Source organism: Taudactylus pleione, unplaced genomic scaffold (genome assembly GCF_031769625.1).
Source record: "Taudactylus pleione unplaced genomic scaffold, aTauple2 ptg000109l, whole genome shotgun sequence".
In the NCBI taxonomy this organism is placed as follows: domain Eukaryota; kingdom Metazoa; phylum Chordata; class Amphibia; order Anura; family Myobatrachidae; genus Taudactylus; species Taudactylus pleione.
The window spans coordinates 8,263,844-8,278,696 of record NW_028284511.1 but is presented as its reverse complement, the minus strand read 5'-3'; the positions used below and the strand labels follow the sequence as shown (position 1 = coordinate 8,278,696).

The following is a 14,853-nucleotide window of genomic DNA, read 5'->3' as shown; positions in this document are numbered from 1 at the left end:
GGGGCACAAGCTCTCTAACCCAGTGCTGCTGAAATTTGGGGAACGTTGCTGTGATGATTTCTGCTGTGATATGCATATGTTATAGTCAGAATTTCCTGTTATTTATATAAATCCTTATATCCATCCTGCCTTGTATAAACACTACAGGCTAGTAGTAGTGCTATATTGGCATGGTTTCTTTATACATTAGGCCCCTTAATACCAATTGAACATTGTTTAAGTGCCACAGCATACCTGAGTTTTGTCGTTGACCATGTACATCCATTTAAGGCTACACTCTACTCATCTGCTAATGGTTATGTCCAGCAGGATGTCACAAAGAATACTTCATCTCTAGCTGGTTCCAAGGATATGACAATGAGTTCAGTCTACTCAGTGGCAGCAAATCTCTACCCAATATAGCACCTTTGTGATGTGGTGGAACGGGAGATTCGCAGCCTGAATATTCAGACAGTAAATGTGGCCATGGACCAGATTCTCTAAGGAATATTTCCAGCTCTTTGTTAAATTCATGCCATGGAGAATTCAGATTGTTCTGGGAGCAAAGGGAATCCTACCCAATACTAGAAATAAAATGGCCGCTAACTGTAATCATATAATATTTCCCTTTAAGTGATCACACAGTTTTATGACTTATCTGTAGACCTCTTATTTTTTCATATAACTCTATCATCTACTGACATGTATAACAATGAATAGTTCTATCACAGTGGACGTTTCAGAGCTGGTGTCTTAAGGTTTTTACATCATGTGATCCGCTGTGGCTCAGAAATCTCATTGCAGCTGTGGATACAGTGATAAGCTGCCATCTGCTAGTTTATAATGGAGCATAGAGTTCAGTCTAGTGTATGACAGCTTCTTCTTCACGCAGAACTAATTCACTGCATGGACGAAGTGAATGATGAGCTCCTAAAGAAAATCACCCACCAACAGCCACCTAAAAGGAACTTTGCAGCGCCAAAATCTCAGCAAGTGCATGTTCCACTAACATTCCAGTCCGAGCCAGAGGAGGTCAAAGCCTGGCTAGAAGCTAAGGGCTTCAGTAAAGGGTAAGTTATACAATGGGACACACTTGATGGTTAATAACTTAAAAAAATGTCTCTCTCTATAATATAAGGTGGTTCAATATGAAAAGCTATTTTGTAAGATCCACATGTGTTTATAGAATGGTAATAGAGAATACAGCTATGGCCAATAGTTTTGAGAATGACACAAGTATTGGTTTTCACAAGGTTTGCTGCTTCAGTGTTTTTAGACCTTTTTGTCAGCTGTTACTATGGTATACTGAAGTAACATTACCAGCATTTCATAAGTGTCAAAGGATCTTATTGACAATTTCATTAAGTTTATGCAAAGTGTCAATATTTGCAGTGTCGCCCTATCATGCTGTCAATCAACTTCTAGGGCCACATACTGACTGATGGCCGCCCATTCTTGCCTAATCAATGGTCCCACTCCCTTGGCAGAGGAGCAACATCACACATGAATGGTCTCAGGATGCATTACTGTTGGCATGACACAGGACTGATGGTAGTGCTCACCTTTCCTTCTCCGGACAAGCGTTTTTCCTGATGCCCCAAACAATCTGAAAGGGGATTCATCAGAGAACATAACTTTACCCCAGTCGTCAGCAGTCCAATCTCTGTACCTTTTGCAGAATATCAGGCTGTCCCTGATGTTTTTCTGGAGAGAAGTGGCTTCTTTGCTGCCCTTCTTGACACCAGGCCATCCTCCAAAAGTCTTCGTCCTGTGTCATGCCAACAGTAAAGCATCCTGAGACCATTCATGTGTGGAGTTGCTTCTCAGCCAAGGGAGTGGGATCATTCACAATTTTGCCTAAGAACTCAGCCATGAATAAAGAATGGTACCACAACATCTTCCAAGAGCAACTTCTCCCAACCATCCAAGAACAGTTTGGTGAGGAACAATGTCTTTTCCGGCCTGATGGAGCACCTTGCCATAAGGCAAAAGTGATAACTAAGTGGATTGGTGAACAAAACATCAAAATTTTGGGTCCATGGCCAGGAAACTTTCCAGACCTTAATCCCATTGAGAATTTGTGGTCAATCCTCAAGAGGCGGGTGGACAAACAAAAACCCACAAATTCTGACAAACTCCAAGCATTGATTAGGCAAGAATGGGCGGCCATCAGTCAGTATGTGACCCAGAAGTTGATTGACAGCATGCAAGGGTGAATTGCAGAGGTCTTGAAAAAGAAGGGTCAACACTGCAAATATTGACTCTTTGCATAAACTTAATGTACTTGTCAATAAAAGCCTTTGACACTTATGAAATGCTTGTAATGTTACTTCAGTATACCATAGTAACATCTGCCAAATAGGTCTAAAAACACAGAAGCAGCAAACTTTGTGACAACAAATACTTGTGTCATTCTCAAAACCTTTGGCCATGGCTGTACAGGGACATGTCTAGGTCTGGCTAGCCACCCTTGTTCTGCGGTTTTCAGGGTTATGCATGCACAGTGCAGCTCGGACGCGTCACGCATGCGCAGGCTGAAAACATCGGCCGCTTGTGTGCGGCATGGACACTGCATCCTCCACTGAATCAAGCCCATTATCTTTATACTGCCAGTTGGCAGATTGGTAGCTCATACTGCACTCAGCTTCTACATATGCACTGTGGTGTGATCGTGGTCACAAGAGGACCTGGTCACTCCCCGTCAGATGGCAGCAATGCTGATGAAGGTGTTGACACTGCATCTTGGAGGGACATGGTGGTGTCTCCTCCCCAAGCCCAGTAGAGAATATGAACATTGTGGGTCTGATTTTGATTTTGACTCCGCTCTAGTGAAGGTTCCAGTTCTGGGATGTTTTTTCTGTGCATGTGTCTTAGTTGCATTGTGCATGATTCCCGCTGGTGTTTGTACAGAGACACAGTACAGATTCACACATGGGGTCTTTGAAGTATATTAGGTGTTCCTGGGCGGCGACTGGGAGGTAACAGAAGGGTGGCTAATCAGACCCAGATGTTGCGTTTTATATGAGTGTCGCAGGCGTGATGCTAAAGCGGTTGTGTACAAATAAGCTTAGCCGCTCACATAGGAAGCCATACTTAGACAGATAACTTACACCTACCATAGAAATGATGCAAGTTTCGATGGTGTGACATCTAAAGAGGCACCAGACAGTAATGCCGCATCTATAGATGCTATAAGTGGGCGTTTCATCCCTTGCACATTTGGACGCAAGGCTGTACACCAGGGAAGGATTTTGTATTGGCATTGCGCCCGACTTAGAATCAGGCCCTGTGTATTATATGTGTCAATGTTTGTACATTTTACTGTGCTGCTCATCTAATCTTACTTCTATTGTTTCTTTATTAATAGGACATCAGCACAATTGGGTATTTTAAATGGGGCACAACTTTTCTCTCTAAACAAGGAGGAGTTGAAGAAAGTTTGTGGAGAAGAGGGTGCACGAGTATACAGCCAGCTGACTGTGCAGAAGTCTCAGCTAGAGGTGAGTGCGCCTATCCCTACATTACAGTGTTAATTGGTTTATCAGATGTGGGTGTAGCATATTTAGTGTTGTCCCTCATTCCTAGACTTGGGAGAAAGGAACGCGATTATCGAAACGTTTAAAAAGGTAAAGTGGAACTGAGAACTGTTTTCTATAGCAACCAATCAGGTTGCAGCTATCATTTATCTAGCAAGTTCCAGAAATTGGTAGCTAAAATCTGATTGGCTGTTTCAGAGTTGAACACACATCTATTTGTAGAGTGTATGATTTCACACTTCCCATGCTCAAGAACCAAGAGTACGCAAATACGGGCAATGCAGAGTCATACGCAAACTGAACAAAAGGGCGTAACCAGGCTGTAATGGGCGTTCTCTCGTAGGCAGAGAGGATTTGCATGCTAAGTTGTGCGTTTGCTTAAATATTCCTGCTTTTAGTTGGATCTCTTGCACCAGGGAAAGGGCTGGCGCTGCTGATAATTATGCGTTTCAAATCAAAACTATGGATGGGATAGGTCCAGACACAGAAATGTGTTCATTTCTGAATTAACCCTTACATCTACTATAAATTAGAGATGAGCCGTTCTGTTTTGACTCGGATCTGCTCTGCAAGTTTGGATCTTATAACGAGGCAAAATGTCATATTTCACGGACATCTGATGTGTACCCAGCTTAAGAGAATGTTGCGGTCACAACATCTCATTGACGTTTCCTCTATATATTATTAAGCTATGGCCTGTCCTGAGAGCAACTTGCATAGTGGGATCGAGGGCGCATACCCACCGCTAACAGCTCCCATTGTAGGGGACAGAGAGAAGGGGGTCACTTTAGCAATGCTGGCAAAGCTTTTGCAAATCTGATAGTCCCCTGTAACACAGGTCCGGTCTGTTGGTATATTGGTAGTCTCATGTAGCACAGTTCCCTGTAACACAGGTCCGGTCTGTTGGTATATTGGTAGTCTCATGTAGCACAGTTCCCTGTAACACAGGTCCGGTCTGTTGGTATATTGGTAATCTCATGTAGCACAGTTCCCTGTAACACAGGTCCGGTCTGTTGGTATATTGGTAGTCTCATGTAGCACAGGTCCGGTCTGTTGGTATATTGGTAGTCTCATGTAGCACAGTTCCCTGTAACACAGGTCCGGTCTGTTGGTATATTGGTAGTCTCCTGTAGCGCAGTTCCCGGTAACACAGGTCCGGTCTGTTGGTATATTGGTAGTCTCATGTAGCACAGTTCCCTGTAACACAGGTCTGGTCTGTTGGTATATTGGTAGTCTCATGTAGCACAGTTCCCTGTAACACAGGTCCGGTCTGTTGGTATATTGGTAGTCTCCTGTAGCACAGTTCCCTGTAACACAGGTCCGGTCTGTTGGTATATTGTTAGTCTGATGTAGCACAGTTCCCTGTAACACAGGTCCGGTCTGTTGGTATATTGGTAGTCTCATGTAGCACAGTTCCCTGTAACACAGGTCCGGTCTCTTGGTATATTGGTAGTCTCATGTAGCACAGTTCCCTGTAACACAGGTCTGGTCTGTTGGTATATTGGTAGTCTCATGTAGCACAGTTCCCTGTAACACAGGTCCGGTCTGTTGGTATATTGGTAGTCTCCTGTAGCACAGTTCCCTGTAACACAGGTCCGGTCTGTTGGTATATTGGTAGTCTCATGTAGCACAATTCCCTGTAACACAGGTCCGGTCTGTTGGTAGATTGGTAGTCGCCTGTAGCACAGTTCCCTGTAACACAGGTCCGGTCTGTTGGTAGATTGGTAGTCGCCTGTAGCACAGTTCCCTGTAACACAGGTCCGGTCTGTTGGTATATTGGTAGTCTCCTGTAAGGTTCGGTCTGTTGGTATTTTGGTAGTCTCCTGTTGCACAGTTCCCTGTAACACAGGTCCAGTCTGCTGGTAGTGAAGATGGTGCATAGACATCAGTGAACAAATTGGAAGTAGCACAGTTTCCTGTAACACAGGTCCGATCTGCTGGTAGTAAAGATAATACAGAAACACCAGTGGACAAGTAGAAAATCGGCTCCTGTTATGAGTAGTGGAGAGTGAATCCGTCAGTCCCTTGAAGCGTTTCGCTGTACACAATCTGTGACGTGTTATCTTTGTGAGGACTGACTATCCTCTTTTATATACAGCTACTCACTACAAATTTGGACTTTACATCCTGTCTTAGCGCCACCTTGGTAATTTTCAATTACCTCCCCCCCTTCATATAAATATTTAGGCTCAATGTCTTCCCCTATCCATGCCTGAATGCAGCTGGTGTGTAGGGCGCCCTCCTCACTGCATGGAGCAACACATAAAATCCACCCACCTGTACAGCCTCCAGGCCACTGTGGAGTGAGGGGAGATGGTGGGGAGACTTACCTAATGTAATCCAGTCTGTCTGCCCCTGCCTGAATGGTAGGAAATACTGGCTGTGGTCATTTAAAACTTGTAAAAGTTACCTATTCCATAGAGCCTTTGAATTAATGGGAAAATGAGTATACTACTTTGAAAATCACTTTTGTATTGTTTATCCCTGACATCCTCCCTGTGAGAGAAGGTCCCACTTTAAGTTCAAATGCCCAGTCCAGTATTTAACTTACACATAAAGCAGAAATGTGATTCTAACGCCTGTTATACCAGGAGAAATAATATGTAGCGGGATTATGACCAGCCCATGGAGTGGGGGGGGGGGAACAAGCCCTGGAGTGGGTGCAGCCAGACCATGTATGGGCTGTGCCTGTGACTAGCACTTAACAAGCATTTGTCCGTTTCCAGCCCCTTCCATCCTCCGATGTAATGTCACGTGCACCCCTGCTTGCTGCGTAGAGCTTGCCCTGTAGACCAATACAATGGAGGGTATACCTCCAAACTGTCCCCCCAGTAGAGACAAAGGGCCTGATTCAGACCCACTCGCAAGCGGCTGTCCGCTCGCAAGTGGGTCGATGTTGTGCACTGCGCATGCGCACGACGGCGGGAGCTCCATCGTGCGCATGCGCCAGACGCGACAAGCGAAGGACTTTCCTTCGCTCGTTGTGTCTGATCAAAGGGGGCGTGCTGTCGATGTTGATTGACAGCACGCCCCCTTTGGTGGGCGTGCCGGGGGCGTGCCTCCCAGACGGGGGCGTTCCCAAGGGAACGCCTACCGTCAGAAGCCGGCCCACTGACATCACTAGTGGGAGTGATTTTGGGTCTGATAGAGCCAAAATCACTCCGGGCCTTGCGGTTGAGAAACTCAACCGCAAGCTCCGGCTCGCAGTGGCGATGGTCGCGATGGTCAAGACCATCGCGGCCATCAAACTGCACGCTCGTATAGGCTGTGGGTGGTGACCCACAGCTATACGAGCGTCCAGGAGGACGCTCCATAATTATGGAGGACGGCCCTCATTCAGAGCATGCTCCTGCAGTGGGTAATGGGACAGACGTCATGACATCATGATGTCTCTCCCATAATGCTGAGCGCGCCAGCCCGGGAGGACTGGCGGGCGGCGGCGGGAGCGGTGTCGCGGACCGGAGCAGCAGCAGCGTGGATTCAGGTAAGTATATTTTTATATATATATTTTTTAAACCTGTCTGCACTACTGGGGGCACAACGGGGGAGGGGGGTGGCTACTACTGGGGGGACCTCTACTGGGGGTGGGGGCACAATGGGGGAGGGGGGTGGCTACTACTGGGGGGACCTCTACTGGGGGTGGGGGCACAACGTGTGAGGGGTGGCTACTACTGGGGGCACCATTATTGGGAGGACCTCTACTGGGGGGGCTACTACTGGGGGCACTTAATCGGGAGGGGGAACCTCTACTGGGGACTACTACTTGGGGGGGGGAACTATCACTGGGGGCATTATAAAAGGGGCCTACTACTAGAGGCACTGCACTGGGGGGACCACTACTGGGGCAATAATAGGAAGAGCCACTACAGGGGGCACTGTATAGGGGGGATCACTACTGGGTGCCTGCATAAGGGGGACCACTACTGGGAAAACTGCATGGGGGGGACTACTGCTGGGGGCACTATATAAAGGGTACTGCATAGGGTGGGGGAGGACTACTACTGGGGGCACTATATAAAGGGCACTGCATAAGGGGATACCGCTACTGGGCGCACTGCATTGTGGGGACTGCTACTGGGGGCACTGGATAAGGGGGAACACTACATGGGGCACTGCATTTGGGGGGGCCACTACTGGGGGTACTGAGTAAGGGGAACTAATTGGGGGCTGTATAAGGGGGACCACTACTGGGGATACTGTATAAGGGGCACTACTATGGGCCTGCATAAGAGGGACCACAACTGCATACTGGGGGTACTGTATAAGGGTTACTACTGGGGTTAAGGTGCATATGGATAGGAATGTTCAGCGTGAAAATAAAGGGGTGTGTCATGTTGACACGTCCCATTTTTAAGTGACCACAGCTATTTTTTTACGCGGGGGGGGGGGGGCTCCCTTTTCAAATTTGCCCTGGGCTCCAAATACCCTAGTTACGTCACTGCTTTTAGCACAACAATAATAAAATAAGTGGAACTCAACTTTTCTTCTCCACTTACCTAACACAGTCTTCCATCGCTATGCGTGCACAGCAGGGTGCCAGCCGCAAATAGACACCAGACTCTCTCTCTTCTCTGGGGATCACTAGGCAATGACATCAACGCTCCTCTGAGAAAAGAGAACATTCAATTCCTTTTCTCCTAGTGGGAGGTGCAGAGCTGTGACAGGGCTGTAACTTTTACAGCTGCCAGCAAAAAGTGCCAGAACAGTGTTCCGCTGCATTTCAGCACATGATACGCAATTCATCTGACCCATCTCTCCTTCCCTCTTATCCATATTCCGTTTTTTAGCTTAATTTAATTACTACATGTTATGAGCATTAAATTATTTAAATTATTTGATAGAAAAACCTGTCAGTCTAACTTTTTTTTTCTGTAACTTTTTGTCTCCCAGAAAAGTCAGGGTGAGACAGAACTCCAGGAAATCATGAAACGACGTCAGGAGAAGATTCAATCTGATCCTGTTGAAGATGACGATTAGCAAAGCCTCTCCCCTTTTACCTCTTCTACTCTTTGCAGAGATCCGCATAGCCTTGTAAAATAACTTGCTGCTGATATATATGCCTCTGGCTGCACAAGGATTAAGGTTTTACACCTGTAAATTGTTAAAGCAAGGGACAAGCAATAAGGACCTCAGCAATATATATTATGTATTCATAAATATGCAGCTAATTCTATCACGCCCTCTAGTGGGCTATGTTGCGTATTGCAGAGAATCCTTCACCATCACTGTCAGGCTGCACAACATTGCCTGGTTCAATAGAAAAAAACAGCTACAGTACATCTGCATGTATGTATAGATATATATAGTATTCACATATTTATGTTTGTATATCTTACGGACTCTACCATTTTGTTCTCTAGACACTTTGCTTTCTTTTCTTTGCTGCCTAAGAGGTCAGCTGTCCTTCTAGCAGTTAAAGAGTAAAACAGGGGGAGTGCTATAAGTATTGCATGAAAGTATTATTTTTATATGTATATTCCTTTATTTTATAAACTGATTCTTTGCAGAGGCATCTGGAGCCAGGTAAAGCCTTGCAATAGGTCCGCGTAAAAAAAGATGTTGAAAAAAATCTTCATAGCTTTGGCAGTGAATGGTTTGGCAATGAAGGGGTTATCCTGCACATAGACCATAATTTAAGTTTATTTTGAAAACTCTTTTTTTTCTGTTTGCCTTTTAGTACACAGTGCATGCAATCCTGTACAATTCTGATTGATACAGTACAATGCTCCAGTAGGCTGAAGCATATGACACTTCTGTATGCAAATAATATGCTTCCTAAATCTAGATAACCCTTGCATCTAGGGCCGTAACTAAGGTAGTGCGACCAGTGCCATGGCACAGTGCACCGCAGGGCAGGGGGCACTGTTTGAGCCTGTCAATTTTCCTGTTTATTATCATTCTCACTTGTATCTTCCTCTTCTTTTATCCCCCAGCATCTCCTGGCCTCCCCTATCTCTTCCCTGGCCCTTCCCCATGAGGCCATGGCCCTTTTTCAGGTGCACTATCTTATGCCCCTATTTAAAAAGGGGGGGGGGGGCACCAATGCTCTCTCTGGCACAGGGCACCAAAAAATCTAGTTACGGGTCTGATTGCAACCTTACCATCAGAAACTCATGTAAGACTGAATAAATAGTGAATATAAGGATCTGTTCTGACCACACTAACTCTAACGGCTGAACTAAGAGGCGACTGTGTAGCCAACAATCCAGTAACACTAATTAATCATAGGCTGCTTATGTATATGATGGCTGAAAATGAAAAACACAAATGTCTGCGTGTACACAACACTTCTCAGTGTCCACGGTACAGTACATAAGAGCCATATTCAGCGACTGCTATATGCAAATCACACTGGGAGTAATTTAGAGTTAGATAATATCGGACTAATTGTACTTTGGGAAAAAATACTCTGTTCAACCTGATGATGAGGTAGGTTATCATGCAAGCATTAAACTGGGTTCCTTTTTGTTTTCGAATGAGCACTTTCTTCATTATAAACAATGCTATTATGCTTGAAGTTTTCAGAGACATAATAAAAGAAAATCTTATGGTAATCCATTTAATAACAATTAAATGGAAATGAGGAGAAAAAAAAAGAGGGGTAAGCTAACACCCAGCCAACATAATACGAGAATCCGGTAATGTAGTGATTGCTGGGAATAAGTTAATGCACAGCTTAGGAGTCCTCTCTGAGAATGGGAACTGTGTGACAGGATAACTTTGTCCTTACTTAGTGTTTGGTGGGTGTTTCCGGGTCTCCCAGAGCAACACACATGTACTGGACAATATAAATACAATTTTGTCACAGCATAAATAATTGTTTCTTCCCATTACAATGTCACAACAGCAGTAGGTGGTATTGCCGTGTAATATATAATGATTCAAAATACAATAAAGACATATAAAGGAAAAGGCTTTGCACTGTATTTGGGGACATAATATGAATAATGCCTCTTTCTTTCATAATGGCACAATAAGAAATAAATGTTAGTCTGTATAAAACTGTTGCTTATCCTCACTCACAGGACTCGAGCAACATATTAAGATATTTATTTACAACATTACGACTATTGACTATAAGACTAGTGACCTTTTTGGGGACAGGTAGGAGGTGGAAAGATAGCATATAAGAAAACAGAATGATACTCTTAAATATTATACTGTAGTGATTACTTACAGCAATAGTATAATGAAACATAGCAAAAAATATATTTACTTATATATATATATATATATATATATATAACGTGGAGGCGGCACTCTGATAAATCACACTTGGATATTAGGATGACGAAGTGAATAAACTTTGAAACATTGATCTATTAGCCTGCTATCCAAGTGTGATTTACCCGAGTGTCGCCCCTACATTCACTTGTGTTGGACCTCTGGCTGAGGTTACCAGGCTGTAAGCCTCAGGAGTCCTGGGTGGTTTACACAAAAAAGTTAATATATATGTAATGATGCTGCTCCCCTACCTGGAAGACTACATTTGGTTCAATGAAACTATTTGAAATAGGCCAGGTAAATGGCTGATGGTACGACATCCACCCAACATTGCATTTCTGCTACAGAACTCTGGGCCTGATCACTACCGATCGCAACTGTGAATGCAATAGTGATTACACAAGCAGTTCACCTGTGATAGTATGCTAATTCATTGCAATCCCTATGCTGCCGCAGCACTACATAAGGACGCCCACTTTACCTTACACACATCCGTAATGTTTAGCAAGAATGCAAAACCATTGGTACAATCGAGTACCATCGCAGCCTCACGCACACTTGCACAAGCCCTGACCTTACTCAGGAATTGCTAACTTCAGCCCACGCTATGAGGCCTCAGGCTGCGTAGGGCATCACAGTGGATAATTTATGCACGCCCCTGCAGCGGCGTCCAAACGCACTTGCACGCCTACATTTTGCCGACCACCCTCCCATCACCACCCACAAACGACACTTCCTGTCAATCACTCTGCGATGGGTCTGTGTAGCCACTACGATCGCAGTGGCTGGTTCGCACACGCGTACTGCGATGCATGCGCACACGCAGCAATCTGCCAATTCCTTGCTTATTAGCAACTGCGATCCAAGCTGAATCAGGCCCGCTGTCCAAACAATATTTCATTATAACCAGGAGCTACATGATCAATTCATATTGTCTCACCACTATAAACACATCCTATTATTTTAAAATTTTATGTGTGTATTTTAGTACTTATATGATGTAAAGGGAAAGTGCGTGTTACCGAAATGGAAAGGGTTTAAACTATTACTGCTTTAGTAAAATTAATTACATTTATTGTGTTTGATGTCTCTGTTTTATTTAACTATCTAATACCATTCTGTCATGACAATTTCAATGTTTCACCAAAAATATTATTTAGAGAATAAAAATTGCAACATCAAAAATAATCTTCTGCAACACATGCATCATGTTCTAGGTCCTCTTTAGTGAACAGAGGGGGTCATTCAGATCCGCTCGCGAGCGAAGGACGCTTGCAAGCGGGTCTGAATGACGGAGCAAGGGAGCTCTGTCGTGCTCATGCGCGAGACCCGGCGAGCGACGAGGAATACGTCGCTCGGGGTCTCGCACCAAAGGGGGCGTGCTGTCGATGGTGAGTGACAGCACGCCCCCTTTGATGGGCGTGCCGGTGGCGTGGCTGCCAGACGGAGGCGTTCCCATGGGAACGCCTACCGTCTGAAGCTGGCCCCACTGACATCACTAGTGATGTCAGTGGGAGTGATTTTGGCTCTGATAGAGCCAAAATCACTCCAGGGCTTGCGGCAGCGAGACCCTACCGCAGGGTCTCCGTCGCAAGCCCGATGGTCGCGATGGTCTTGACCATCGCGACCATCATCATGGACGGTCGCATAAGCTGTGGGTGGTAACCCATAGCTATGCGAGCGTCCATAAGGCCGCTCCATTTTCAGGGAGGAGGGCACTGATTCAGAGCGAGCGCTCTGGTCAGAGCGTGAGTATACATCTTCCTGAGAGCTGGAGGTATACGTTGAATTGTGAATAAGGCAACTTTGTTAGCCAGACAAGTCCATTTTACACACAGTAAACTTTAGTAGATTGATTATAAAGTTTTAAAGTATGATGCAAAGAGGAAATATAAGATGTACACAATTGGCGGACATAAGGGCGAAATGAGCCGGCATCAATAAGATCTCTCTCAGTCAAGGCACTTTAGAAGTTGAACTATCATCACTCCAACAAGCTATATAATAATGTAATTCCATTTGGTATGTCTTTTGTTAGAAATAACCGAGTAGTTATATAGACGCTGTTTTTTTTTTATCTTGGACTATATTTACATATGAACATTTGTGCTGCATTCTCAAGGGCTAATTACATGTAAACAGAGCCTTAAGTATATTGCTGTCTATGAAGAACTTTCACTATTTGGCTTTATCTTCTTTTCATACAAGAACTTTAACTGTAACGGTAGAATGTAAAAGAGGTACTGTAAGGTCAATCTGCTGCAGAACCACAGTGGTGTGTACTGCTATATCTTAATATAGTCATTCTACTAAAGGGGATTTTTATTGTAAAGAATTAGCACTCCACCCATTATTTAAGTGGCTTCAATGATTTGACCTTTATATCTAGGTTCTGACTGCATTATACCGAAAATATGGAAAAAATAGTGATATGACACATGTGGGGTAGGGCCTGTTTATTTGACATATGTAATCAGAGATCAAATTAATGCAATAGATGCCTTTTGCCTTTAGAAAAACACGTACCCAAAAAGCTGTCAGGTAAAAACCTTAAATAAGTGCGATATATCTAGGTATACTGCAAGCAGCGCTAAAACAGTTTAACATCTAAATCGGGCATGGGAAACCTCAGGCCCGGGGGCCGTATAAGGCCTGCGGAATCATTTGATCCGGCCCTCTGAGCTATTGTCTGCTAGCCTCATCTGGCTAGCAGGGTGCCTAGAATGGCACCTTGCAGCCAGAATCTATGCAGCTGTGCTGCCTGGAGCGTCCGTTCACATCACTACCCTTACAGCTCCCCGGAGCATCCTCAGGATGCTCCGGGCATTGCTGTGATCCCTGGCGATTATGGCCCCGCCCCATGTGACGGAGGGGGAGTGGCTGGCACCAGGTCCGCAAATAATGTTATATATATCAAAATGGCCCTCGGCAGAAAAAAGGTTCCCCACCCCTGATCTAAATGAATGACAACATCTGCTATGCGCAAATTACTCTATCATATTAAAACCATTAATAAGCAACTGTAAACTTACCATTTATGTTTCCTGCAAATGTATTTATGGACACAACCTGCTCTAGCAAAGTATACTTTTTATACTGAACGTGTAGGAACAGGTTATTGCAGGAATCGGTGATGTTTTTGGCAAGTCTTGGGATCAGCTGCCTCTTTGTCAATACTAATATTGAATGATGTTTCTAAAGCCGCCTAACATCTACTGTCTATAAAATGAACGTTGTGCAGTGTTGTACAGAGGCCTTTCACCTTTCTATCTTCATCTGTATAGCCTTCATTTGTAATACAATATAATGTAATTATTTCAGCAAATATTACAATGTAAAATGACACAAGACAATTAATGTGTAAGATTTAATAAAGAAGTTAAATTACAGAATGTTCTTTGTGTCATTGTGCACACGTTTTATTCACTATTCAATAGTATTTCAGTGAAAATAGTATATGGCATAGTAGCAAGCAGGGGCGGGCTGGGCAACAGGGGGTCATGTGACCCCACCATGGGTCAGACTGCTTTTGGCTTGCCTTCTGTCTCCTTGGGGTCCAGTGGCGCAGCTTGCTGTCGCGGGGTGTCTTTGCTGAGCCACGTCATGCACTGACGCGATATGGTTTTACAGGGCTCGCATGGCTGCTGCATTAGTGGATGCTGCTGCATTGGGTAGTAGTGGCCTATGCTCACCCATATCACTAATGGTATATTAGGACTCCTGTGAATACTGTGAATGTTAGTGAGACGTTGGTATTGTAGCTAGCAGATGTGTCACTGTCAGTCTCCTGCAAGTGTAACCATTATTCCCTCCAGTTAAAATAAATTAAATAAAAACCTAATTCATAACAGGAGGTTCCCATATTACTTAATATACCAACATGGGCGTCGGAACAGGAGGGGACAAGGGGGCGGTTGCCCCCCGCCCCACAAAAACATTTCAAAGGCACCACGGCCGGTCAGGGCCTGTGCTTTATAGCAATAGGCTGCACGGCCCCTGCACCGCATATAGGAGAAGGGGGTGCAATATAGTGTATTTAAGTTAAAACATTACACATTACACCTCCTCCTCCGTGCGGTGCAGGGGCCGTGCAGCATATTGCTATAAAGCACAG

General features: G+C 44.6%; 1 protein-coding gene across 1 annotated transcript in view; it reads left to right on the top strand.

Annotated features, from left to right (window-relative positions):
• The window catches only part of EPS8L2 (EPS8 signaling adaptor L2), a 258,096-nt gene extending 243,986 nt beyond the window's left edge, over positions 1–14,110 (top strand). The window contains exons 19-21 of the mRNA XM_088471000.1: positions 872–1,049; positions 3,347–3,479; positions 8,406–14,110. Of these exons, the coding sequence (XP_088327126.1) occupies positions 872–1,049; positions 3,347–3,479; positions 8,406–8,492 (398 nt within the window). The 3' untranslated portion in view covers positions 8,493–14,110. The remainder of the gene's footprint in view (positions 1–871; positions 1,050–3,346; positions 3,480–8,405) is intronic.
• Positions 14,111–14,853: the final 743 nt, after the last annotated feature.